General features: G+C 54.0%; 1 protein-coding gene and 1 pseudogene across 1 annotated transcript; one reads left to right on the forward strand and one right to left on the reverse strand.

Moving 5' to 3' along the window:
* Positions 1-82: 82 nt before the first annotated feature.
* Positions 83-22,016, reverse strand: C4H1orf127 (chromosome 4 C1orf127 homolog). The gene is given in 17 exon segments (XM_035726962.1): positions 83-247; positions 1,153-1,264; positions 2,212-2,356; positions 5,030-5,089; positions 5,092-5,295; positions 5,298-5,366; positions 5,369-5,591; positions 5,594-5,667; positions 5,670-5,750; positions 6,474-6,610; positions 10,131-10,242; positions 11,899-11,983; positions 12,518-12,655; positions 12,884-13,042; positions 17,485-17,546; positions 17,549-17,630; positions 21,783-22,016. Coding segments are annotated over 17 exon segments (2,142 nt in total).
* Positions 8,214-8,287, forward strand: LOC113917461 (annotated as a pseudogene).
* Positions 22,017-25,405: the final 3,389 nt, after the last annotated feature.

Genomic DNA, 25,405 nt, shown 5'->3' on the forward strand with positions numbered 1-25,405 from the left:
CTCTGTGCCTCGGAGACCCCCCCCCTGCCCGCTGCGCCCGCGGCGCCCCCCGCCCGGCCCCCGCCCTAGCTGGAACGGTGGGTTATGCTGCCCCCTGCCGCCCGCTCTCCACATTGCAGCCCCCGCTCTCAGGACCCGGCTGCGGAGCGAAGGAACTCGCGAGGTCCAGGGCCGACCCTTCTCCAGCCGCGGGGTTCACGAGAAGGACCCCGGATCTTCCCGGCTCTAGCCTGAAGCGAACCACGGACTTGGAAACGAAACGTGGAGAACGTTCTCCAGCCGCCCCCTCCCCGGCTGCTCCACCCCTGGCTGAAGGAGTTTATCAAACGTGCCTGCTACTTCCTGGCATTGGGCTCCCGCTGGTACTTTTATTCCAACCATAAAAAGGCTATTTCATTGAGAAATAAAGTCCCATCCCCCTGACGTGTGACTCCTTTCAGAGCTCTCAGCCGCCAGGCAAAATTTATGTTTCCCGGATGCTCTCTCCTGGGATTGCAACTGGAAATTGGGGAGAGGGGGCTGGAAGGGGGAATTTCCTCTCTAGCTGATGGACTTGTGCTTATTCCTTTGGTCTGAGGATCCCTGGAAACCCAAGGTGTCCAGCAGAGAGCCCTTGCCTTGGAGTGAGGAGGCGGGTGTTTGAGCCGCGGTTCTTCCACCTATTAGCCGTGGGAACTTGGGTAAAGTCCTGAGCCTCAGTTTCGTCGTCCATAAAATAGGAAGAACAATTCTTCTCTTCCTCAGAGAGATGGAGCTAGATGCACTGAGCACTTAGAAGCTGTAGAAATGTCAAGTACTGCTATTATTATGGAGGCAGAGGAATTCTCTGACTTGGGGTGGGGGCAGGGAGAGCTGACACAGATTTTCCCAAGCAGTGAGCGGTCCTCAGCTTCTGTGTGCATCAGATTCACCTGGAGGGCTTGTTAAAACACAGATTACCAGTCTCCAGCCTCTGTGCTTTGGGATCTGTAGGTCTGGGATGGAGACCAAGAATTCGCTTTTTTTTTTTTTAACCGATTTCTTAGGTGATGCTGATGTTGCTGGTCTGGAGACCCCACTTGGAGAACCATTGTTTTGAGGGCTTTGAGATCTGGGATGTGGGGCACCTCAGCCTGAGCCTTGGGAGAGGAATGAGGAGCCGGTGGGAGTCACCTTTGGGGCAAGATAAGGGTGAACTCTGGCCAGCTGCTGGGGAGTGACAATCTGTCCATATCGTCCCATCTTGTCCCCCCAGTGGCTGGGCCTGTGTCTCTGGCGGCCCCCACTGCCAGAGAGACAAGACCTATGAGCAGCAGAGAGGTCAGGCAGTGGCCGGGGCTAGGCTGAGCTGGACTCTCTGAAGATGGACTCTCAGGGGTGCGGGGTGCCTGCAGACCTACAACGGGATACTCTTGACTTGTCTCCCCATGAGTGGAAGTTGCCTGACCATCCACTCCTGCTCCCTGTTTCAGCCTATTCCTGAAACAGAAGCACAGAAAGATTGAACTGACTTGCTCAAGGTCACACGGCTTGGACAGGACACCCAGAAAAAGCCCTTACTGGCTATGCAGTAATTTGGAGGATTATGAGGTTGATGACTCCAATTCCAGTTTAAGTAATATTCAAATACCCAGCAGAGACTTGCCGCTAAAGCTGGAAGAGCACGTTGTCATACAAGTCTGCCGTGGGAGCGTCTAAAATCTGGGTATTCAAGACCTTCGATGAGGGAACAACAATGAGCCTGGATGTCACAAGGCATGAAAACTGGCTTTTTTGGTCAGGGAGGAAAACCCAAAAGGGAAACTGGCCCATGGCTGCTCCGTGTAACAGAACAGAAGGACAGTAAATGCATCACAGACCCCGATGGGGTGAAAAAGATGGGGATCCAAGCTACTGGGGGGGGAGGGAGTCACTCAATGTCTAACCACCCCAAATCCCAGATTGTCTGAGATCCTGCCCCATGGGATGCTGACCTGGAGGGGAAGAGCCACTCCTTGCCAGGATCTCACTGATCACAGACACAGCAGTCGCAAAGAAATGATTGCCAGACCTGGAAGGTCTCAACAGGACGAGTGGAGGCCCCCCAAGCAGGGAGAACACTTGTGCCCGTGCCCACGCCACCCCGGGATTGGGCACAGGTGCGACCCAGGCCCTGGGAGACCCAGAGCCCTGGTCACTCATGGATCTGGGGACATTGAGGGAAAACAAGAGACTCCCCAGAAGCCTGAGCACTTTCTCATGAAACGCAGCTTGTCCCGGGTTTGAGTCAGTGTGGAGTGGAGCAAGGGGAGAGGAGTAAAGTGGTTGCTTGCAGCTGCGCCGTCCGCCGAGCTGGGCCACGTGCCCAGATCCGCGTAGCCTTGCCGCTCGCTGCCTGCTGCGGGGAGAGCCATTTATGCCAGGTAAAGGCTGGAGATTTCATTAACTCCCTTCCCTTTGTCTCGTCTCCAAGGGCACAGGGTGGTTAAACATGCGGAGGACTTGGTAAAGGGTCAGCCCTGCTTTATAGGACTCTCTTGGCTCCATGGGGGAGGGGGGCAGGGGGGGGGGCCCGGCCCTCGAGGTCCCAAAGCGGGGTGGTTCAGCAAAGATGGAGAAGGGGAGGAGGGAGATGGGGGCGGGGCGGGGAACAAAGAGACAGAGACTACAGGCCAGCGTGGTGACATGTCTCACACATCACCTGCAGCCACCTTCACTGAGTCATCTGGACACAGGATGGGAGTGGCACCTTGGAGAGGAGCCCTTTAAGTCATCTTCCTGGGGGGTGGGTTGGCCTCTCTCAGCCAGGGCCTCCCGCCCCCATCCCCTTTCAGCTGTTCCTGCCCTCTGATGTCCACTTTCCAGCAAGCGTTTTAGAGCCAGAATAAAATCTGGGCTCCCACGTGCCCGCTCTCTCCTGTTCACTCCACCAGCTTCCATTGCCTTCTTTCTGTCCCTCCAAACCTCCTTAGATCCCTTGCACTTGCTGTCCCTCTGTCTGGATGCCCCTCTCCACCACCACCCCACCCCACCCCCCACTCTTTCCTGGTTTCCCCTTCAGAGGAATTGCTGTGACCATCCCGCCCCAACCTACACCCCATGCAGGTTGCGTGTTTGGGTCTCTTCAGAGCACTTTGGTGTCATCTGAAGTTGTCCACGTGTGGCTTTATTGTCCATCTCCAACCCCCCGTCACACACACACACACACACACACACACACACACACACACACGTGCCCACTAGAACTTTCGCTCCCACACGAGGGACTTTCTCTGTCCAATTTACGGTTCCCTTCCCAGAGCTGCAATAGTGTCTGGCACAGAGAACGCACTCCGTAAACATTTGTCAAGTGACAGGGGCCGTGATATGCACTCTGAGAAGGCAACTGGGGGTCTGGAGAACCAGGCAGCAGTGAGCCCACAACATCAGCCCTGGGCTCTAACCCCCTTCCCCACCGTCCTATGAACATGATCTTCTAGCCCGAAAACCATGGGCTCCTGTGAGGTGATCCCAGCCTAGGGGAGGTCAGTCCTTCTTTCTTCCCCCAGGCTGGGCCACCCAGCCAGGTGCCCTGGGCAGCCGCCACGGCCTCTGGCCGCCTCCTGCTGGCTTCCCCTGTAGGTGTCAGGCTTGCCTTGGCATGGGGGCCGCCGTCCCTGGGCAGCGGTTGCCCGCAGGGGAACCGCCTGGCAGGGCGGGGGGGGGGGGGTGTGTGGGAGGGGTTGGCCTTGGAGTCACGGCTCCGATTCAAGAAGGGAAATCATCCGAGCTTTTAAAAAATTAAATGGAGTCAGTAATTTGATTTCAGAGAGAAGCTGAAAACCTCGTAATGGCAGGAGCAGCTCAATTCCGTGGTGAAAAGGAAAAGCCTTAAATGGGGCTATTAAGCTTTTGCCTGGGATGGATCAGCCCGGAGAAGGAGGAAGGAGGGGGGGCAGGCAGCGGGAGAAGTCGTCCTAGAGGTAGAGACCGTTTATCAGCCAAGACAACCCTGATTATTTATTTATTTATTTGTTTCGCGTTCCGGGCGTTGCCCACGGCCTCCTCTCCTTGGCTGCGATTCAAATCCCACTTCCAGCGATGGGCCGGCCCGGAGCGGGTGGGGGTGCCCCCCTTCCAGGGAAGCACCCAGTGCTGCTCCCATTCAGGCCACGGCTGGGCTTCTGGGAGCACTGGTGTCCCCGGAGGTCAACAGGGGTCACCGGAGCTGCCCAGGCCAGCGGGGTACCAGCTGCTGCCATGGGAACCGGAGGCAGAGAGTAGTGAGTCATGAAAACAAAGCAGCAACACTCCCCATTCTCCTCTCATGGGGTCCTTGAGAGACCTAGGGTCGTGGCCCCGGAGGCCCAGGGGAGGGCATCTCACACTGCAGGATCTTGTCATCGCCCAGCGCCCCCAGAGATGTCTGAGCTGTGGCTGAAGGCCTTCTGTGCTCTCCCGGAACGAGCACGCATCCCCTCTGCCTGGGCCTGGGAGCCCCGCAGTTTGGCTGTTCTGATTTGCCTGAATAGCTGCCAGGGTAACCACGAGAATGACTTACACGTCCTGAGCACACGCTGTGTGCAGGGCCCTGCGCTGAAGGCTTTACATTTCCTCGCTTACCCCTCAACGGCCCCAACTATTCTCACCCCCATTTGCCTGATCAGGAAACTGAGGCGCAGAGAGGTTAGCGCCTTGCCCAAAGGCACACAGCCGAAGAGCGGAGAGACCGCAGCAGCCTGGCTACAGAGCGTGCACGCTTTCCCCTCTCCGCCCCCGATGCCTCACCACATCACAGGGAGTGGGCAAGCACGCAAACGCTGGCGGTCCCAGCAAGCCGGAGGCACGCCCGAATACTGTCCTCCCCACTCCTTTGTGCTTGGCATCCCCTGGGGTGCTCCCAGGACTCACCCCAGCAAGGGGGCCTCTCAGAAGCCCCTCCACGTGGTTCTGAAGCTCGGGAGACCTATAACTTTCAGGTTATAGGTTGCCACTGCAGGCTGTGTCGGCTCCTGCCAGGGTGTCCCCTGCTGAGCAGAAAGGCTCTCCGGGTTTGGCCAGGCTGGACCAGAAAACGTCTGCGGGAGCCCACAGGCTCTGAATTTGCTGGACATGTTCGCGGCCCCCCACTCAGCCTGCTCCACTGGCCAGGGGCTGACTCGAGGCCTCAGGCTCTCTCTTACCCGCCCTCCGATGAAGCCGCAGGCTCCTTAGAGGTGCAGGCCAGTGAACTCTCCAGAAGAGCCGTCAGGGGCTGCCTGCGACTGGCCGTTGCTGGGCCTACCCTGTGCCTCCCCGAGGGCTCAGGCGGGTGCTGGGCCTAGCTGCTGCCACCACACCTTAGAAGGGCTGACGGCAGGGCAGTGACTGCGACATATCCATTCCCAGCAGGAGGATGAGTCCTGGCCCCGCCGTGTCCTGACTTGGTCCTGGGATGGCAGGTCTAGGTGCCCCTTACCCTCCTCCCTGATGGTCCTGAGGCCTCCATTATGGAGGATGTTTCCTGGGGCTATCTGGGGGTCGGGGTGGGGGGAACATCAGGAAGCCAGTGCCTCTTCATCCACGCTGGTCATCGAGAGCCTCGTCAAAGGCCAGACCTCCTGGCCAGCGCGGCCAGGTCCTCCTCGCCTGGGCTAGTTGGCAGCCACGTCCCCCCTGACAACATTCCCGGCAGGAGGAGCCCTCCGGGTGGCTGGGCAGGGCCCTGCTCAGGCCTTAGAGCTCCCAGACTGTCAGGGTGACAGATGGCCTTGAGACCAGGAACACTTCGGACTGTTCGGACGCCCAGAGAGGCAGCCGAGGAGAGGAGACATCTGAGAACAAATGAATGGTCAGGCCGTGGGGGCTGGGGAGACCGGACAAGGGGGCCGGGGCTGGCCTGGACGGCTCCCATGGACTCTGAGGACAGTGCAGCTGAGGACAGGGCGGGCCCGGGTAACTCCACGTTCCCTGGGGGAGCCCAGGGGCCATGTTTCTTCTACAGGTTTAGCTATTTGCAGGAATGGTCCAAGCCCCTTCTTCAGTGGGAGAGCAGTGGAGAGAAAAAGCATCAGAAATCGGAGGATGTGAGCCTAGGCCATGCCGAGGATGGCAACCCAGAGATGGCCCTCGGGAGCTCTGCCCTCAAGCTGGTGCCCCAGGCCTGCTCCCAGGCTCCGGCCACAAGGCTTTTGAGGCACGCCTTGGTTTTCCTTTCTCCACGTGCACAGCCACTGACCTTACCCACCACCTCCTTTTGCCGGCTCTCAAGGCCCCCGGGGGCCGTGAACAAGACAGGAGAGCTCGAAGGGAGCCGCCCTCAGATGGGAACTCTTGGGGGCCCCCCGCTTTCTCTGGGGAATGTTCTGAATTTGAGGAGGAAACTTGGTGGGAGGTCAAAGTGGGGCTCCCTTGGGAATAATGGTGGTGAAGGAGAAGGGTCTCATGCCTGGCTGGTCCACCAACGCCTCGTGGGGCTGGGGCCCCTCCGAGGAAATTGCGGTGGGAAGGCCAGGTGATGGACTGGGCTTCGGAAGGCTCGAGAGCGAAGCTCTGACAAAGCCCTTCCCAGAGGCCATCCGCGGCAGCTGATCCTGCAGATTGGAACTGGGGAGAGACAGCAGATGGAATTCCTGCAGGAATGGTCTCCTCTCCTGGGAACGGTGGAGACGGAGCAGTCCTCAGCACGGCAGTTCAAGCAGACAGCTCCCTTCCAGAATTTTCCAGAAAGGAAGCAGGGGTCAGTTCTCCTCCCAAAGAGACACGATCCTCCCCGCACCCTAGTGAAAGGGCCACTCATGTCCCCCTTCTACAGATGGGAAAATAGAGGCTTTGGGAGCTCAAATTCAAGCACTGGGTTAACAACCTCCCTTCATTGGCAGAATTTCACAGACCCTGGACCTGGAGTCCTTGTTGAGAATACGTGAGTGTCAAAATCTATTTTTGAAATCGAATCACAGGATTGTACATTTTCTGTAAGGACCTACTGGCCCCAACTCCTACCCCTGCTTGATGCCACCAGCTGATTTCATCTTTAAGCCATTCCCTACTTTGAGGCCATGTACATCAGCCCAGTCCCAAGAATCACACAGAACCAGACTCTGCTGGGACACTACGGACCTGCTGGGCCAGATCGTTCTTTGCTGTGGGCTCCTGTGCACCATGGGATGTCTAGCAGCACCCGTAGCCTTGACCCACCAGATGCTGGTGGCCTCAAGAATGTCTCCAGATGTTGCTAAATGTCCCGTGGGAGGCAAAAACATACCCCTGTTGAGAACTGCCGAGTTAGAGCTTGCCAATTCTGGTTCATAGGTCAAGTACAGCCTCAGACATGTTTGGTTTGGCCTGCAACGGGTCTATTTTATTTTATTATTTATTTTATTTTATTTTATTTTATTTTATTTTATTTTATTTATTTGAGAGAGCATGAAGGGGTAGGGGAGAAGGAGAAGCAGACTCCGCACGGAGGAGGGGCTCGATCCTAGGACCCCGAGATCATGACCTGAGCTGAAGGCAGACGCTTAACCGCCAGAGCCTCCCGGGCACCCCGACCTGCGGCGGGTCTTAAATATATTTTAGATTAACTGATGAAATTCTGTAACCAGCTTCTCCTGGAAAATCAGAAGATTTGGCGGGGTCTGGGGGCCACCAGCTCACTGGCATCTCCACTACGCCCTGTCCTCTCCATGGCCTTCAGCACCCTCCCTTGGGCCACCGGTTCACTCCCCCTCACTCATTTACACTCCCTGCCTGACCCATAGAGGCATTTTGGTCAGAACCTCTGCTTTAAAATGTGAAACAGAGCTGGCTGGTTAGCTCAGTTGGTTAGAGTATGGTGCTGATAAAATGTGAAACAACTACAGTTTAACCATCCTGCTGGTTTTTCTTCTCCAAGCTGGACAGCCCCTTGCTTCCACTATCCGTGACATCTATGAGCTTAAATAATTAGGATTTCTCCTATAGGTTCTAACCACTTTGCGGGGGGTGGGGGGAGGGATGGAAAAGACTGTAACCACAGAGTGCTTAGGCAATCCCGGCGCATTAAATATTCCAGCGCATTAGTCATATATTTACACAGAGAAATGTTCTTTGTCTAAAACGTTTTTTTTTTTTGAATTCCTGGTGAAAATGTAGTCTGACAAGCATCTATTAAGTGCTTACCAAGGGAAGGCAGTATGATAAGTCCCAGGAAGAATAAAATGCTGAACAAGACACAGCCCTGACCTCAAAGCATTCCCATACAAGAGGGAGAGACAGGAGGGTGAGCCAATAACCCTAACAAGAATAGAAAGACCTGGAAGCAACAATACAGAGATTAGCAAGGCCCCTGAGCAAGGATGACACACAAATTCGTGAAGCATTCCATATTTTAAAAGAAAGAAGGAAAGAAAACAAAGAAAGAAGGAAAGGAAGGAAGGAAGGGGGAGGGAGGAAGGAAGAGAAAGAAAGAAAGAAAGAAAGAAAGAAAGAAAGAAAGAAAGAAAGAAAAGAAAGAAAGAAAGAAAGAAAAAGAAAGAAAGAAAGAAAGAAAGAAAGAAAGAAAGAAAGAAAGAAGAAGAAAGAAGAAGAAGGAAGGAAGGAAGGAAGGAAGGAAGGAAGGAAGGAAGGAAGAAGAAGGAAGGAAGGAAGGAAGGAAGGAAGGAAGGAAGGAAGGAAGGAAGGAAGGAAGGAAGGAAGGAAGGAAGGAAAGAAAGAAAGAGAGACGGGAGGTGCAGGGAAGGTGTGCTGGGAGCCAGGGAGAGGAGAGATTCATTCTGGCTGCTGATATTAAATTAATAAAACGAGGAAGAGAACATTCTTTCCCCATGTAAATCTTTCCAGAGAGGCCAAAAAGTCTTCCTAAATTGTTCTCATTACTGTTGCTGAGCTATTTTTGTATTTTATTTACTATGTCCCTATAGAGAACCCACCCTCGCTTCAAAGCCTGGGACAAAGATCATCTGCCCTTGACATCTCCCCCCAAGCCCGCCTGCCCTCCTTTATAACTTTATAACTCTCCGGACATTTCTTTCCTCCCCTTCGAGACTGGACGCCACTTGAGAGCAAGGGCTGAAGCTGGAGGCCTCTGTTCCCTCCCCTGCCTCATAAGGGCCCTCCCTCAGGCAAGTGCTTAGTGGATATTTGTCAGATAAAGATCTAGCCCTCCCTTTCCAAAATCAATGTCAATGCTGCAGGAAACTGTTAAAATAAAAACAGCCAAAATGTGTAAAAACTTTCAAGAAACATTTCCATTCTCAGCAGACTGTTAGAACTCATCCCCACCCCGCTTTTTCCCTTTGTTTCTAATTCTGAATTTGGGGCTAGATGTGGTAGGCAGTCCCCCTTTTAATCTTTAAATATAGTTCTGAATATAATTACATTTTTATGCAGCACCGAAACATCATATCCTGGTAACGGGGCATTCTTGCACTATTAACATCTGCATTAAATCTCCTTCGCGTCTGTCTTCTATTGAGGACAGTTGTGAAGTCTAAGATGAAAGTGATCGACATCATTTGTGAATTATGTGTATTTCCTTACGCTGTATATCAATGGGTTTTGCTCCTGGTGGTTTTGCGAATACCAGGTTGTCTGGTAGCCGGGCTTTCGCCGAAAACCTCTTTCAAGACATGGATCCCGGCATCCTGGCACAGAGGACACACACCGTGTTTAGAAAAGCATTCGTCCTGGATTAAGAAATAAGTTGCATCACGCAGCGCTCTTTGCCAAAGAGCCTGATCCATCTCGTAAGCGACCTGAGGAACTGGAGCCCACACAGACAGCTGGGCGGATCAAAATGGAAATGGCTCATCTTGTGCTAGGAACTCTGCTAAGCTCCTCCCCCTGTCATCTACGGTCTTCCTACAGGTACCCGTATTCCCATGTTGCAGATGAAAAACAGTGAGGCTCAACAAGGTTAAGTGACTCGCAGAGGTCCTGCAGCCAGCTAGGCATTGCTGTGGGGCCACGAAGAGTTAGTTGCACGTGGCAGGGTGCATCCTGTCCCCCAGGGTCATCCTCCCAGGGGGCCACCCTGGCAAGAGTGCCAGGCCCCAGGGGTATCAGCGGCAAGGATCCATCTTCAGCTGGCCCCACAGTTCTGCCTTCCACGTCTCTGATTCCACTTGGTGTCAGTGGCTCGAAGGGACCTCCACGAGGGTTAGGACAGCTGCCGCCACCACCAAGACACTGAGCTGAACCCGGAGCACCCTGGCCACCAAGTGGCTGATCACCACAAGGTCCCTGTTTCGGGTCCCTGTGCAGGTGCGGGTGGGAGCCTTTTTTTGACCAGACCCAGTCTCTGCTTTGGGATGTGAAGCAAGACCTCCGACTCTGGCTGGGATGACCCTGGAATGGGGAAGGATATGTGACACAGAAATATGCACACTTTGGGTCACCTGGGTGGCCCAGCCGGTTGAGTGTCTGACTCGATCTCGGCTCAGGTCTTGAACTCAGGGTGGTGAGGTCAAGCCCGCGTTGGGCTCCGCGTGGGGCATGGAGCCTACTTGGAAAAAAAGAAAGAAAAAGAAAGAAAAAGAAAGAAAGAAAGAAGAAAGAAAGAAAGAAAGAAAGAAAGAAAGAAAGAAAGAAAGAAAGAAAGAAAGAAAGAAAGGAAGGAAGGAAGGAAGGAAGGAAGGAAGGAAGGAAGGAAGGAAGGAAGGAAGGAAGGAAGGAAGGAAGGAAGGAAGGAGGAAGGAAGGAAGGAAGGAAGGAAGGAAGGAATGAAAAGAAAGAAGAAAGAAAGAAAGAAAGAAAAGAAAGAAAGAAAGAAAGAAAGAAAGAAAAGAAAGAAGAAGAAAGAAAGAAAGAAAGAAAGAAAGAAAGAAAGAAAGAAAGAAAAGGAAAGGAAGGAAGAAGGAAAGAGAGAAAGAAAAATACACGCTTTGCAGGTATGTGGACAAAAGGGTGGTGCCAGGACCTCAGCCAGGGGCCATGCCCACGGCCAGCACAGCACACTTCCTGATCGGTGACATGAGATCACTTGATGCTTGGTGTCACTGCCTGGCAGAAGAAAAGGCCATCCCCAAACATCCAGGGTACCCTGCCATCTGTGAAGGCCCATAAGGAAGCAGATGCCAGGAGCAGGACCGCCCCCCAGAAGCTGCAGAAATGTCTCTGCCGAGACTGTCTTTAGCTTTAGTGACCCAGCCTGGCGCCCCATCCTCACCAAAGCTGCTCTTAAGAAACAAAGCTCGTATCAATTGTTTACACTTTAGCAAGAGTTTCATGTGTCAGCCTTCTCTTGGGGGGCATTTGAAGCCAGTTCTGCAGTAGCTAAATGAAAGCACCTGCCTCCAAATAAACGGTTTCAGGCATCATGAACAAGGAAAGAGATGTTTGGGGGCTTGGTGAGGCCATCCCTTATGCCTTAAAATCACCAGAGCCCTGTCAGGAAACCCTCCATGATAAAATTCTATCACATGCTAAGTCTTAGTCCTCTCTGATGGAGGCACACGGGGTGAAGCCTTTGATCCACCCAACTTTGCATACAGAGTTCCTTAGGATTTAAACTTCCCAGAGGTAGGAAGTGCTCTTTCAGATTCTAAGCCTCTCTGTATTAATACCCTGGGCTGAACGAAGTAGTTGTTACATACAGGGTCTAGATTGGGGTCCCAACCTCTGGTGGACCATGAAGCCCCGGAGGGCCTGCTGAAGGCCGCAGACCCTCTCCCATCTTTGTTCTCAGACCCCCTGGAGCCCATGTTGGGACCTCCCCGGAGTATAAAGACCCCGGGTTTGGAAGTCTCCGGTAGATGATTCCACTTTACAACTATATACCACGCCCAACCCAGACTCCGTACACACTCATACCCTCCAGGACAGCAGAGGTCTCTTCGTCCCAAGCAATTCAGGGAAGCAAGGTCAAGTTTGGGGCTATGGAGAGGCGAGGTGGAGTGGGGCCTTGGGGAGAAGGTGCCCAGAGGAGGGAGGGACACAGAAGGGATGGAACGAGCGAGAGGTGAAGCCAGACAGGGTGGACTTAGGGGCGCTCCTGGGCCTTACCCAGTAGGCAAGCAGCTTCTAAAGAACAGGCCTAAGAGCTGTTCACCAGCCGGACTGGCAGGAGCTCCTTGGAGGGGTTCAGCACCTGGTGAGGCAGAAGTGTCCCCCTGTGGCCTCCGAACCACTCCGTCCAGAAACAGACTCCCTCCACAGGGACCCCCCTCGCCCTTCCAGACTAGCCTCTGGACTAGGTGTCTAGCCTCTGGACGAGCCCCAGGTGTCACAGAGCTCAGGTCAGGGGCTGCTGCTTCAACGCAACCCGGAAATATTATTTAGCCCGGATATTTTTAGCAGGAATCGAGCTCAGAGCAAATGTCATGTGAGCCGTCTTCTCTTCCACGGCAACTTTGGGCTATTTAAAGAGATGGTAATTATGCTCCTGCCACCATGATCAGGATGGGCTGAATGCATGATTGCAGGAGCCCCTCATCTGCCATGCGGAGCACTTTACGCTAATGGAGCCCAATTTTCGAAGCCGCCTGCCTAAATCTGTCCAGTGTCCCAGGTGGACAATTGGCACTGGAGGAGCAGCGGACTGCTCTTTGGGGCCTTGCAGCTGCGCCCAACGGGGGTTCCGGGGGTGCCCTGCCACAGGGCCCCTCCCCAGCTCAGCAATGACCCCCCGCCTCTGAAGCAGGTCTTGCCTTGGGCCTTGGACGGTAATGGGGGTGGTATCGATGCCCAGCTAGAATCCCACCAGGCCAGCTTCTTGAAGAAAAGCTCCCAGCTCCCCCCGAAGGGACAGCAGCCATGGGGTCTGAAGAAACGGGACACACTCATCAACGGTCTGACCAAAGAGACGTGGTCACTAGGGGGACAAGGAGAAGGCTCCCTGAGGGGACACTCAGGAAGGTGACAGGGCTAAGGAGGGGGTGGGCAGGAGCAAGAAGCAGGGCAGCAGGCCACGCGAGGAGAAAGGCGGACCGGACACTTGAGGGGAGCTGAGGCCTCGCAGGGGCGCTTGGCACGTAGTAGGTGCACTCACTAGGCGGCACACGGGTGAGAGAATGAGGGTGCTGTCACCCCAGCCAGCCGGGCCGACCAGGAGACCGGCCCATACTCCGTCTGGCCGGGCGCACCCGGGGTCCTCCTCTCGGCTCCCTCGGCAGTGCGTTAGTGGACATTGGCGATGGGGGCCTTGAATCTAGGTGGGTGCCCGGAGAGGGGGAGGGGGACAGGAGGGAGTCCCCAGACCCTAAGCTAGAAGGACTGGCATGAGGAATTCAGGGGAAGACTTGAGGAAGGGAAAGCTCGCTGACTTCAAATACTGGAAAGGATGTAAAACGGAGAAGGGCCCAGCTCCTTCCAGGAGGCTGCTGAGGGCCGACCCGGGACCAGCCAGAGGGAAGTGGGGGCAGACAGCTCTGCCAAAGAAACGCGTGGCCTTGCAGAGGGATCAAGCTCCTCGGCACTGGAGACTTTTCGGAGAATCTCAGCACGGGACGGACCTCCTGCCCAGCCTCCCACCCAAAGCCGGGACCCCTCCTCGGATTTCCTCTCAAATGGCCTCAGACCTCTGCCTGGAGGGCACCAGGGGAAGCTTCCGGCTTCGGGTGCCAAGACACGAGCCCAGAAGAGTTGGCACCATCCACCAGCCCCTCTCCAAAGGAGAAGAGAAGTCAAAACCTTCTGCCTCCGCGTGTCCCCGAGCACCGGGCCTGGCAGGGCCTTCCAGAAAGTCGCTCCTGCCCACATACCTGGCCAGTGGCGCTTCCCAGGGGCAGTGTCAGGGAGACTGCAGTACAAAGAGGAAGCAACAAATTCTTGGCAAGCGGTGAGCAAAGGTGAGTGAGTAAACATTTCTGCCTGAGCACATAAGCGCCGGCAATTACCCCAGCAGGAGGCCAGCGAGAGAACGGTGCCGGCTGGGTTGTTTGCTCATTAAGACGAGAAAATCATTTATGTTCTGGGACTCAAGTGTCAACAGACCCCGAGAAATGTCGTTGCCTCAGCTGCCGCCCTGGGGCCGGCCAAGGGGGCAGCTGGGGTCCCGGGCACAGCTGGTGGGCCGAGAGCGGGTATGCGTGGCACAGACGCGCTCCGGGACCCACTTTCCATCAGGGTTGTCTCCCAGGCCCTCCCGTCTTGTTTTCCTCCCTCACTCTTCCTCCTTCCTTTTCAGATCCAGCAGTCGGGGGTGGAGGGAGTGCCCCGATGGCCCGCGCATGCACACCAGAGGCACCACACTTGGGGTGACCACCCATCCCGGTTTCCCCGGCACCTAGGGGGCTCCCCTGCTGTGGGACTTGCAAGTGCCCACACCAGGGCAGACCCAGGCCGACCGGGATGGCTGGTCACTGTGCGGCCCGGGAGCCCCGCCACCCCCCCCCGAGGGGGGCACCGTTCTCCCCATTTCACAGATGGTGACAAAGGTGACCCCGCGAGCAGAGAAGGAAGGTTCTGGAGCTCCTGCTGCAGCCACGTCCTCGCCCCCCACCCACCTGTTCTCCCACTTCTCTCTCCTTTCTCCGGCCCCCTTGCATTTGCTTCGGACCTGGGCAGGCAGGGAGGGGAGTCACAGACCCTAGAGATCACCCGACTGACCCCTGCACTAGAACAAGGCAGAGAGATGAGGCCCCGAGGACCCACCCACCTCAACGGCACCCTCCCCAGACCACCCGCCCCCCCACTCCTCCAGCCGGAGGGACAGACAGGGGCTTGCAGGAGCAGAAAGAAAAAAGCAGGAGGTGGGAGGAGACCCCAGCCAGCTCAGCCTACTGGGTGCGCCAGCCCTACTACCCCTTGGCTCTAGGGCCCCACCGGAGGCAGGCTCAGGGCACCCGCAAGCCCCTCTGCCTCCTTGTCTTTGGAGCTGCCACCTTCCCTTGGGCAGCACAGAGGCTGGGGAATGGGGAGGATGCCCGAGGGGTGGTGAGAGGCTAAAGAGGATTCGCCATCCCCCCCCCCGGCCCCCACCAAAGCCGTCCTGCTGTTCCCACGCCCCATCCCTCGGCTACACCCTAGAATAAGGCAGGGAAGCCCCCGGAGGCTGGCCTTTAAGGAGGGAACCGATTCCGCTTCAACAAGGAAGGCAAGTAGCGATCAGCACGGTGCCCTTTAAGGCCCCACGCAGAGGCTATATTTAGGGCCGAGGACATTCCGCAGGACCTCGGGCAGCCTTCACTGGGAGCAATCACTAATCACCGCATTGAGTTTACGGGTGCCCCTGGGCACACTTAACCCAGGGCAATGAATAGTTATTGCCGGCCTCCCGCTCGGGGCCTGTGGGCACACTTAAGCAAGAGCGCCGATCACTGCTAGCGGGCACGGCTCGGGTACACCCTTGGGCACCCTGCACCTTCAGCGGGGAGAGGCAGAGTATTAAATATCTATGTGCCCTGTGCCCACAGCTGCATTTAGCCAAGGGCAAGGCCGGTGAAATGGCTTTAATTAAAACTTAATGCAAGTTCAAGGTGCAGGCAGGGAAGCAGCGGCTGCAGAAGTCACCAGGAGTGAATCAGTCAATTCGACAAGGTTCTCAGGTTGGGGAGAGGGGTGGGGGGGCAGGGCAGCAGAGACCCATCTTCTGTCTCGTGCCAGCTGCCCACCACCCTGTGTCCATGTTCTGGGACGCGGGGCCGCTGAGCGCTCCCGCACCTCGCTCGGTGAAGGATGCTGGGCGTCCCGGCTTCTAAGGCAGGTCGTTGGAGACAAAGCAGGTGCCTGGGCCAGGAGCAGGTCCTGCTTTTCTCGGTAACTCGGCCCAGTGTTGCGTGACACCGGCCACACTGTCCCCCTGGCGGTAGCTCCCAGAATTACAGGCCCAGCGTGGGGGGGGGGGGCTGGGGGGCAAGGGGGGGGGGGGGGGGGGGGGGAGAAGGGACCAGCCAGGAATGTCAAAGGTCATTGCCTGGGGGCAATGCTTGGGGATCACAGGGTAGATAGAGCCCAGTGATTCTTAGGAGGACCAACAACAGGACAGTGGGCAGGGAAAGCCGTGCCCTCTCAGCCCCTGCTCCTTAAGATTGGGAAGCAGAGGAGTATCCGAGCAGTCTGCCCATCTGCCCCCGGCTTCCAAGCTAGAGGAGCTCAGGTCTTTCATCCTGGGGGCACTCCCAGAAGTGGGGTTCCTCCTGCCACAGCGCTTTGTTAAAATTCAGACCAGATGGGAACACAGCTATAAGCTCTTTCTGGGGCAGGGATCCACAACCCATTTAAATCTACTCCCCTAGTAGCAGCTCAGTGCCTGGCATAGAGCAGGTGCTACATAAATGCTCGTTGAATGATCGGCGATAGTCACAGGTGGCCTTCTCTCTCCCATCTCCTCCTTCCATTTTCTCCTCTCCTCTCCTCCCCCTTTCCCTCCCTCAACTTTCCTTCCCCAGTCCTATCTTCCTTCCCCTACTCCCAGGCAGGCTGTCCCACACCAGCATCCCCAGGCCAAATCCAGTATTGTTTTGTTTTGTTTGAGCCACTCCATGTTTGCAAAATTAAAGTCACCTTTTTATTTTTTTTATTTTTAAGATTTTATTTATTTATTTGACAGAGAGAGAGACACAGCGAGAGCGGGAACACAAGCAGGGGGAGTGGGAGAGGGAGAAGCAGGCCTCCCGCCGAGCAGGGAGCCCGAGGCGGGGCTCGATCCCAGGACCCTGGGATCATGACCTGAGCGGAGGGCAGACGCTTAACGACTGAGCCACCCAGGCGCCCTAAAGTCACCTTTTTAAAATTAGAAGATTTCATATACAATTCCAGATGTCCAGTTTCTCACGAAAAGGTAGAAAGTCTGGCCGGAAGGGGCTGGGGTGGAGTGGAGGCTGCCCCTCTGCGGGGGGCCGGGGCGGGAGGCTGTGCCTGGTTCATGGCCCAGCTCCTCGCACACCCTCTCCTCTCTCTGCTCCGTTCTATCACCTGTAGAATCGGGACAATAACAGTACCCTTTGCCTCGGATTGCTACGAAGATGAAATGAGTTCATATTTGCGAAGCGGTTAGAGCAGGGCCCAGCATAGTAGGGGTGCCATGGAAGTATTTGCTAAAGAAAGACACAAGTAAAATTCTTTACTGCCTCCTCAGCCTGGCACACTCGTTTCTGGGGCGGGTTTGGCCCCCGTTGGCACTTGCATCTGTAACCACCCGCCCATCCGCATCTTGTTTAGCTCACAGGACTCGTGAGAAAACCTGACTGCAAGGAGCCTGCAAGGCAGTGAAGGATTGTCCCTGACGTCCTTTTGTGGCTAAAAGTCTACAATTCCTTGACTTTACCCGGGTCGAGAAGGAGCGTCCGAACTCGCCATTTTTTTCAGTCTAGCAAGGGGGAACACAACGACACAATGTTGCGGCGCCAGCGATCACCCCAGCGCGCCCACTGTCCCCTGTACCAGCTAGCTCAGAGACCTTTCACACGCCCGCACTCTTCCATCCCACCCCCTCCCAACTCGCTCTGACAAACCCGGTGGGACCAGGCACCCTGTCAGCGCCCGCGAATAGCTGCGGGAGAGCGAGGCCACGTGGCACCCCCAGCGGCCACCTCTCTGCCCGGCCATGTCTCGAGGCTCAGGAGCCACAGCCTTTGCAGAGAAGTCCAGTCTGGGGTGTCCACCCCCACACCCCATCCCATGTCCCTCTGGGCGCTCAGAGCCTGTTACCTGAACGGATGTGGGCCCACATCCGTGGACACTCTCCTGGCCCAGCCTGGATGTTATCACTGACACTTCATTATGTAGCAGACTCACTGCTCCAACCTTTTCACCCTTGTTTGAAATATTCTGATTTCCAACCTGTAATTTGCTTTCTGGAAGTAGGGCAAAATTCATGTGTGCAAATGGAAAAGAAAAACACAGTTAATAGGCCGCAATTATAGGTCAGTGACTATTTCCAGCAAGTATGGTTAACATCAACCGACTGGAAGCTGGGCAGGTCTCTTGCAAGAGGGCTGGGCCGGGAGACCAGAGCTGTGGGGCCAGGGAACCTGGGTCCAGTTTCTGGGCTCCTGCAGCGCAGCCCCCATCAGGAAGCCCTCAGTCCTGGGGACATTTGAAGATTTCAGGAAGGTCAGACCTGGGCAGACAGAACAAGAGAGTTTATGCCTGAACATCCTTTGACAGGTGACAAATGTTGGTTCACACCTTGTCTTCTTCGACCGCTACAAATGACTCCTAAAGTAGGCTGTCTTATTCCCATTATATAGATGAGGAAGAAGAGGCTCAGAGTAGGTCAGGGACTAAGCCAACAGGGTGCAGTGGGGAAATAGGGGGGTGTCAAAGAGGAGACGACCGAAGAAAGGAAGAGAAAGAGAAGGAACAGGTTAGTTCCTGTGATTTCTGCAACCCCCCCCCCCCCCCGCGACCCTGTGACCACGGCTCCCTCCGGGGAGACTCTAGGCTTGGCGGGGAAGGGAGGACAAAAAAAGGAAGGAGAGAGGAAATGGATGTGAGGAGAAGAGGAAAAGATGAGGGCTCTGGGGGGCAGGTCGCCCCCTCTCAGAGGCCAGGCCGAGGGATTAAAGCAGCAGGACCACCGGGGAGCTGCCACCAGCCCCCCTCCACCCCCAGGCTGTCAGGGGCTGCCCACGTCAGGGCAGCTCCTCATCCTCTGGCCCTCAAAGGCGAGTCAGCTCCCTCGCCGACCGGCATCAGCCCAGGCCTCGGAACCCAGCCCCCAAACCCACCTCTCTGCTCCTTCCCTGGGCGGGGTCCAGGCCGTGTGGATCCTGAAGCTCGTGCAATTTCGGGGAAGGGCCTCTTAAGGAAAAAGAATACAAAAATGTCTTCCGCCAACATTACAGAGTCCTGTGAGCCCATAAGGGACCAGAGCAAGTAAGGTGCCCTGGGGCTTATGCTCCATCAGCTCTGAGGTCGGTCAGCCTCTGTGAATCTGGTGGCACCTTTTATTCATGTTATTAAGCACTTACCAAGCACCTACTGGGTGCCAGACCCAAAGGCAAACACTGTGGGTGTGCCCCCACCATCCCCCAGCCCGCCAAAGGCACGCCAGATCCAGCCAGAGACGGCTGTGTGAGCCCGGCTGCGTGAGCAGGTACGTCACTCATAGGGCAGCAGGTGCACCGATAGAAGCAGGTTTAACACACAGAAGTGATCAATATCAGGAAGACTGCCTGGAGGAGACAGCCTCCGAGCTGGGTTAACACACCTAGCAGTCCTGTCGACCTGCAGAGGCTGCTTCTCCACAAGGTCAGAAATCTCAGATACCCAGATATAAACCTAGAAGCTCTGGAGTAGAGAAAAATAGCAGTCATAGGACAAGGCTGAAAAGGTATACACCAACAGGAAATCCTATTGGTTCTACCTTCAAAATATATCTAGAATCTCACACCTTCTCCCTACTCTGGTCCCTGACCTGGGTTTCTGCCCCTGCCTTCCTTACCTCCCCGAGCCCCTGGTTGTCTGTACTCCACATAGCAGCCATCTGGATCCTGTGCCACACTAGGTCAGATCATGCCATGCCTCTGCTCAAACCTCCCCATTTCTCGCTTCGAGGAAAAGCCAAAGCCCTAGAAGGCCGCACATGATTCACCCCTCACCTCCCTGACCTCCGTTCCCAGTTCCTCGCCTCCCTCCTTCTGCCCCAGCCACACTGGCCTCCCTGCTCTTTCTCAAGCATGCCAGGCACACTCCTGCCTCAGGGCCTTTGCACTGACCGAGTCCTCTGCCTGGAGCTGCCTTCTCTTAGATACCCGCATGGCTCACTCCTCCAACCCCCCTCAAGTCTCTGTGCAAACGTCACCTTCTCAATGAGGCCTGCCCTTTTCTTGCCTTTATCCTATGAATGCCGTTTCCTTTTTCTGTAACCCTTATGCTTGTAACCTGCTGTCTAATTTACTTATTTATTATGTCTGTTGCTTGTCTCCCCACTCCCAAATGTAGCTCCATGGGCCAGGAGTGTCGGTTTTGTTCGTCGCTGCATCCCTAGCTCCGAGAGCAGTGTTCGGCGTATAGAGGGCTCTCGATAAATATTTGTTGAACGAGTGAAGCCGAAAGAGGGAGAGCTCTGGGCAGAGCGATCTTTATTGTCTTCTTTGGACTTTCTCTAGTTTCCATAACTATCTTGTATTTGCTTTTGTCATGATTTTGTTTTCAGGCTGCTTTTTAAAAGCTCACAGTTTCACTTTCACATCCTTGACGCCATTGTGCATTTGGTGGGAGATGAATACACTATTTCAGAAAACAGCCCCGGAAGCCTTTATGTGGGGTATTCTCTGGCGACATGCGTTCCTTTTAAAAGCATGCAGCTTCCACCTCTATCTTTAGCAAGAGATCAAGGCCGCGCCTCTGGCAGAGGGAGGCTCCGGGAGGTGGGAGATCACTGGGGAAATAAAGTGTCTAAGCCTGGATGTGCAAATTGACCTGGATCGTTTTAGTTTTGCATTCACGTTTGCACTTTGTAAATATTTGCCTGGCATCCCGCTGCTCACACCTGCTTGCTGTCCCCTCAAGTTTATGGAAGGCACCAGGTACCATCACGCCTGTGTCTCCACCTGGCACTGCCGTGGAAAGAAAACTCTCCAGCGAAAGCCACAGGTGTCTCTGACAGCGCCTAAAACTAATGGCCTGTGGCTGGCCGCTGTGACTAATTCTCTGATTATTGACTTTATGATTTTACGCTTAAAACTTCTTTATAATAACACACAGAAATGTTTAATGGGCTCTATCCAGAGCCATAAAAATTACTTATTGAACAAGCGTTTTAAAACTATTAATCTATTGTTTTCCATTAATAATGGCTCTCCAAAGAACAGGCGACAGCTTAATGTATCCACAGCATTTCTCCCCGAAAAGTGGCCTTTTAATACATAAATGCCGCTCCCGTGGCTTCGCAGGTTGCCTGGCCATCGGGCAGCTGACCCTCCCAGGACAGATTTAGGCTCCCCCAGTCCCCGAAAGTGCTTTAAGGACTTCCTTAAAGATCCATAAAGGGGGGGCGCGGCGCCTGGGTGGCTCGGTCGTTGAACGTCTGCCTTCGGCTCAGGTCATGATCCCAGGGTCCTGGGATCGAGACGCACGTCGGGATCCCTGCTCCGCGGGAAGCCGGCTTCTCCCTCTCCCACTCCCCCTGCTTGTGTTCCCTCTCTCCTCGCTGTGTGTCTCTGTCAAAATAAATAAATAAAATCTTTAAAAAAAAAGAAAAAAAGATCCATAAGGGGGCCCTGGGAGGTTTTCCTAGCATCTGAGAGAGATGGAAAAGACCCTCTCCCCAATCTCTCTTTCTGTGCAAAAGAGGAATTTCTAGGGCCTGTTCTGTGGCGCCCACGGTGGGGGACACAGAGAGAAGTGGGCAATTTGCACATCTCTCTACTCTTGTTCCCTCCAGAAGATTCCAGAATGACCTGTGTGACCCACCCCCTTCCTACTCTCATTGGCAAGCCCACTGCTGAAAGGCCCGTTTTCTGCTGCGTCTGGGGACCTGTCCCCTCACCAAGCCTGACATGGCTTCCTACCTCAGGTCTGTCAAAGTCACCCCTATAGCCCCACATCCATTTATTTTTCCAGGTGATTTAGATTTTGAAGAACATCAGCGCCGGATGGGCATTTCTTCTCGGGTTTCAGGCTGTTCATTCATTCAACAAATATTTATTGAGTGTCTACTAAAGTACCAGGCAGTGTTCTTGGTTCTGGAGATACAGCAATAAATCAGGAACATGTGGGGCCTTGCCCTCACGGAGCTCCCCTCTGTGGGGGGAGCACAGAAGACCAAAGATTTAGAAGATCATTTTAAATAGTGGTGAGTGCTAAGAAGCCAATGGGGTGAGATTGTGACCGGGGGTGGGCAGGGACTGCGTTGGATGGAGAGTCGAGAAGGCTTCTCGGGGAGGTGGCCTTTGAGCAGAGATGTGAGTGACAGGAAGGAACCGGCAGTGAGAAATGGGAGAGGAGTATTCCAGGCAGGGGAAAGGCAATACAAAGGTCCTGGGGTGAGGTATGCAGACAGGCATCTCTCCCCAGGCAAAGGCCAACCCAGCCAACAACTGTTCCCTCCCTGGCAAGTGCAGAATTCTGCTCACTCCCATCCTCAAACTCTCCATGTGGCTCCTGGGGATCCACAGGGCTGGGTAGTCTGAGAAGCACTTGACCTTATCTGTGGAACAAGAAGGTACATCTGAGAATGAAGGAAGAATTTCTCCTCCCAGCCTTACTTTAATGGAATGGTTAGGAAGGGGCATGTAGGAGTCATATTCTCAACCCTGAAGGGACCCTTTACTCCATGCAGAGGTCACAGTTCACAGAATATTAAAGAATTGTCTTAGTGTGGGGCTTCTCAAACTTCAGTGTGCCTACAAATCACCTGGGGGGCTTTTTAAAATAAAGATTCTGATTCAGTAGAATCAAGGTAGGGCCTAAGATTCAGCGATTCTAACAAGCTCCCAGGTGATGCCGATGCTCCCAGGTGATGTGGTTCAGGGACCACACTTTAAGTAGCAATGTCCTAGAGGCCATTACATCGAACCACTGGGTTTTACAGGGGGAGATAAGGAGAAATGTGACTTGATGGTGAGAGTGGAGCACTAAAGTCAGAGCACCTGCGTTTGAATCCCACCTCTGTTCTGTGTGTATATGCGTATCTGTGTACTGATCGCTTAGTTACAGTTTCTTCCTGTGAGTTGATTGTATGACGACAATGGTGGTGATGATGATGATGATGATGGCAAAGATGGTGATGATGGTGGTGGTGATGGTGGCAATGATGGTGATGATTGGGGGGCCTGGCTCAGTTGGTTGAGTATCCGACTCTTGATTTGGCTCAGGTCACGATCTCAGGGTCGTGAGATCAAGCCCCACGTTGGGCTCTGTGCTCAGTGTGGAGTCTGCTTGAGATTCTCTCTCTCTCCCCTTTTGGCCCTACTCCCCCAAAAAGAAAAGATGCTGGTGCTGATGGTGGCGATGATGATGATGGTGGTGGTGATGATGGTGGTGATGATGATGGTGGTGATGGTGGTGATGATGGTGGTGATGGTGGTGATGGTGGTGATGATGATGGTGGTGATGATGGTGATGGTGGTGACGATGGTGATGATGGTGGTGATGATGGTGATGGTGGTGATGATGGTAATGATGGTGGTGATGGTGGCGATGATGGTGTTGTAGATGTGAGAGTTGAATGAGTACCTACTATGGCCTTTACAGGGTGCTTATCCCAGAGGGTGTGCCTAAAGATGACAGCTCTTATATTGGCAATTACTGTCACCCAGAGATAAAAGGACTTCTCCATGGTCACCGAGCAGTAGGACCAGATGCCCAAATATCCCTACTATCATTTTCCAGCTCATCACATAGTCAAACAAATTAGAGTGTCGGGAATCAAGTAAATGTTAGAACACACATGACCCTGAATCAATATTGTACCCATTGTAATGCTCTCCTGCTGGGATAGTAGGTACGTCTTACATCTAGCAGGCCTCAGGGTCATCACTTTATACACAGCCTCCCATTGTCTGGGAGAGTCAGGAGAGGAAAATGGGGATTCTGAGCTGAATCTGCACAGCACAGACATTGGATAGCCTGGTATGGTTTAAAAGATATGAAGAGGCCCTGGGTAGGAAGGTGTTTACCAGTCACTTGACTGGTAAAAGTTGAGTAGGAGCAAGCCAGGGCCATCCCTGGAGCTTCACAGCTCAGTTGACTACAGGTAGCGGGCAGAGCCTATGCACAGGCTAGAGGTAAGAGGCAGTACACAGTGTCCTGGTGGCACCCCCCACTCTAACCTCTGCTCACCCCATCCCAATCCAGCCTCCAGATGGCAGCCAAGAAGGATCTTGAAAATGTGAGATCATGCCAGTCTCTTCTGAGAATGCTTCAACAGCTCCCCACTACCCTTGGAAAAATACAAACACTTGCACAGCCCACATGGCCCTGCCCACCTCTCTGAACCTTTCGTCACTACATTCTGGCCAAGCTGGTCTTTTCTCTACCTCAGGACTTCTGCACCTGCTGTTCCCTCTGCCTAAACACTGTTCCTCATTCTTCACATGCCTGGTTCCTCTTCATGTAGCAGGTCTCAGCTTCAGTGTTTCCCGCATGGAATACCCTCCCTGGCCACCTCCACCTATTCTCTACCCTGGCCTTGTGTTTGTTTCCTTCCGGGTTCATATCACCGTTGGGAACTCTCTTATCTGGCGGCTCACAAAGATTTCTGTATATTTCTTCCACTTGAGTGAAGAGAAGTGCAGATAAGCTTGTCTCCCACTCAAGTGAGGATGAGCTCGAGGAGGGCAAGGGCCATATCTGTCTGTCCTCACTCTGCTCCTGTGTACTTAGTAGCTGTTCAGTAAATATTTGACGAGGAAATGGCTGTGGCTGGGTCCTAGCATGCCCAAAAAAGAGGAATGCTGGAAGTAATTTATGGGGATTTTTCTGTTTCTCTTCTTCCCACAACGCATAACTGATAAGCTCCATGGAAGGGCTCAGACTATGTCTAACTCGCTCACCGTAGCACCCCCAGTGCTACGTGCCTGGCATCCCCGGACCCCTGATAAATATGTGTTAAATACGTGTTTTCATCCCAAGTGTGCTGGAGTTTCCTGTAATCACACTGAGGCAACAATATCAAGTGTGATAGTTTGGCCACAGTAAGTAGAATCTTGTTGGATGTGACAGTTTCCCAAACAGGTCCCTATCCATGCCTCCCTAATAGCACAGAGTTGATAGAGACCTTGAATTCAATGTACTCTAGACATGACTTCTCTGACAACCAGAGAAATGGGAAGATGGAAAAAAAATCTCATCTCCTGGGTTAACATCTCTCTCAACAGAGACATTAGCTGCCGGGAAGAACACAAGATGCATGAGCTCCTAGAGTTGGGATGTCAGGGGTCAGATTCTGGATCTAGCCACAAGGCCCAGGCAAGTCATTTAGCATCTCCAAGACTCTACTCCCTCTTCTGCAAAATGGGCAGATGTGCAGTAAAGGACTAACCTTGCCTATGGAAAGTTTTGGCCCTTTGTCCCCAGCTCCCAGGAGGCAAATTCTAAGCCCTTGGAAAATATTTCGCCTGATAAAGTACCTTTGTTTACCTGGAGGCCTTGGGCCACACCAGATGGCCTATCCTCCTGACGTGATTTATGGACCATGTGGTGTTACCTCAACCTTCGGAGGGCTAGAGACTAAGGTCAGCCAGGCAGATGGTCAGCCACGGCCACATGACCGAACTCTAGTAAAAACTCTGGACACCAAGGCTCAGGTGAGCCTCTCCATTTGGCGATTCTCTGTATCTATGTCACACATTGTTGCTAGAAGTTAGCACTGTTTGCACACCTCCACTGGAGAAGGACAAGCAGAAGTGTGCACCTGGACGTCTCCCAGATTCAGCCCTGTGCACCTCTTCCCTTGGCTGATCTTAATCTGTATCCTTTTGCTGTAATGAGCCTTCACAGGGAGTATAGCGACTTTTCTGGGTTCTCCGAGTCCTTCTTGTGAATTATGGAAACTGAGCATGGTCTTGAGGACCCCTGAACTTTGAAGTTGGTGTCAAAAGCAAGGGTGGTCTTGGGGACTCTGGAACATTTCAGGACAACACTAGCACCTCCCCCACTGGGTATCAAGAAAATGAAATGA

Source organism: Zalophus californianus, chromosome 4 (genome assembly GCF_009762305.2).
Source record: "Zalophus californianus isolate mZalCal1 chromosome 4, mZalCal1.pri.v2, whole genome shotgun sequence".
In the NCBI taxonomy this organism is placed as follows: Eukaryota; Metazoa; Chordata; class Mammalia; order Carnivora; family Otariidae; genus Zalophus; species Zalophus californianus.